We start from the raw sequence: 2,500 nt of genomic DNA on the forward strand, positions 1-2,500 counted from the left end.
TGTGTGTGTGTAAGTACACGCGTGTGTGTGTAAGTAAACACGCGCGCGCGCGTGTGTGTCTATGTGTGCTTTGCACGTGTGTGTGTGTGTGTGTGTGTGTGTGTGTGTGTGTGTGTGTGTGTGTGTGTGAGAGTGGATAGATAGATAGATAAATAGATAGACAGATAGATAGATAGATATGTGGAACGAGGTTTGAATGGTGTGTGTGTGTGTATGAAAATAGCAAAACGCGCAGACCGTCAGAGGCCAACATCGAGAGACAGAAAGATCAGTGATGAATCTGATATAGACGTCTTCACTGGCCAGAGCTAGAGGTGAGGGGCAGGCAGATATAAACCGTTAAAAATTCATACCACAAGGCTACGGTATAACAGAAAGAAATCAGTCATATGGACAAAACGAACAGACTGATTAACTTGCTAAAAGAGATCAGTCATATGGACAAAACGAACAGACTGATTAACTTGCTAAAAGAGATCAGTCATATGGACAAAACGAACAGACTGATTAACTTGCTAAAAGAGATCAGTCATATGGACAAAAGGAACAGGCTTATTAACTGGCTAAAAGAGATCAGTCATATGGACAAAACGAACAGATGATTAACTGGCTAAGAGATCAGTCATATGGACAAAACGAACAGATGATTAACTGGCTAAGAGATCAGTCATATGGACAAAACGAACAGACTTATTAACTGGCTAAAAGAGATCAGTCATATGGACAAAAGGAACAGATGATTAAGTGGCTAAGAGATCAGTCAAATGGACAAGACGAACAGACTGATTAACTGACTAAAAGAGATCAGTCATATGGACAAAAGGAACAGACTTATTAACTGGCTAAAAGAGATCAGTCATATGGACAAAAGGAACAGATGATTAACTGGCTAAGAGATCAGTCATATGGACAAAACGAACAGACTGATTAACTGGCCTAAGAAACAGAAAGACAAGCGCAAGCACGAAGGCACGCGCGAGCGGACGCGTATGCGCGCACACACACACACACACACACACACACACACACACACACACACACACACACACACACATACATACATACACACATGCAGAAAGATAAAGAGAGAGAGAGAGAGAGAGAGAGAGAGAGAGAGAGAGAGAGAGAGAGAGAGAGAGAGAGGAGAACACAGAGAGAGAGAGGAACAGAAGACAAAGACACAGACAGATAGAAGAAGGGGACAACGCCACTACTACCAACACCACCACCACCACCACCAACAACAACAACAACAACAACAACAACAACAACACGACACACTCACTCACTCACCCCACCCCACACAGTAACCACCAACCCAAAAAACAAAACAAAAAAAACACCACCACTAACAACAACAACACACACACACACACACACACACACACACACACACACACACACACACACACACACACAGAACACCGCCCACTGACCTCTCCTCCTTGGGGTGAGGCAGGAACTGATCCGCGCCGTTGCTGCCGTCCTCTCCTCCTCCTCCTCCCACCAGGTCCTTCCTTCCACCACCACCACCACCACCACCACCACTGAGGTCCAGGAGCGCGCGGGGCTCTGCACTAATACCCTGGGCCCTCACCTTGCGGGGGCCTCGAGACAGCAGCGAGTTCTGCTGAGCTTGCCAGGGAAGCACGGACTGGAACTTGTCCAGCTTGCTCATCAGCTGCTGGATGAGCTCGTCCTTGGCTTCCAGCAGCTGCCTCAGCTCCAGGATCTTCTCGTTCTTCTGCTGGAGCTCCTTCTCCAGCTCCTGAAGGCTGCCCATGGTGGACGGACGGATGGATGGATGGGTGGGTGGATGGATGGATGGATGGATATCCGGATGGATGGATGGATGGATGGCAGGGGTTGGTTGGTCTTTTCTTGGGGTTGTTGTTTGTGGATTGTAGGGTTCTGGGCTGGCTTGGCTGGGTTGGGCTGGATGTCTTGGATTGGTTGGGTTGTGTTGGATGGGTTGGGTTGGTCTGGTTGGGTTGGTTTGGATGGGTTGGGTTGGTCTGGTTGGGTTGGTTTGGCTGGCTGTGGAGATGAGGAGAGGAAACGAAGAGGCGAGGTCGTGAGAGGCGACGGGACTGTAGGGTCGCTGGTTGACTGGTCGGTTGATCTTTGGGTTGATTTGGTTGGTTGCTTGGTTGGTTGGATGGTTGAGGAGGAGGAGGAAGAGAGGCGAAGAGAGGGCTGGTGAGTTGGTTGGTCTGGTCTGGGGAGGAGATCTGGGGACTGGCTGGGTTGGACGATGGCTGTTGTTTTTTTTTTTTTTGTTTTGTTTTGTCAGAGTGGTGTGAGATGTATTTCAAGGGACTAAGTTTGTTTTAGCTATGAGTAAGCTCTTTTCTGCTCTGTAACATCATTTTTACTTTGGACTTGGGGGGCGGGGAGTGCGCGGGCGGTTTTTTTTTTTGTTTTTTTTTAAATCAGCGAGGAGTTTTTTTGGGGGGTATGGGTGTTGATGAGCAGGGACGAAGACGCTGCTGTTATTGTT

At 48.0% G+C, this 2,500-nt stretch overlaps 1 protein-coding gene across 3 annotated transcripts in view; it reads right to left on the bottom strand.

Moving 5' to 3' along the window:
- LOC143292883 (cGMP-dependent protein kinase 1-like) overlaps positions 1–2,500 on the bottom strand; it is a 341,515-nt gene that overhangs the window by 322,235 nt on the left and 16,780 nt on the right. For all 3 annotated transcript variants that reach the window (XM_076603543.1, XM_076603544.1, XM_076603542.1), the window contains one exon: positions 1,437–2,500. This exon is cut by the window's right edge. In XM_076603543.1, the coding sequence (XP_076459658.1) occupies positions 1,437–1,783 (347 nt within the window). In that variant the 5' untranslated portion in view covers positions 1,784–2,500. The remainder of the gene's footprint in view (positions 1–1,436) is intronic.

The sequence above is a fragment of the Babylonia areolata genome, chromosome 18 (assembly GCF_041734735.1).
Source record: "Babylonia areolata isolate BAREFJ2019XMU chromosome 18, ASM4173473v1, whole genome shotgun sequence".
Taxonomy (NCBI): Eukaryota; Metazoa; Mollusca; class Gastropoda; order Neogastropoda; family Buccinidae; genus Babylonia; species Babylonia areolata.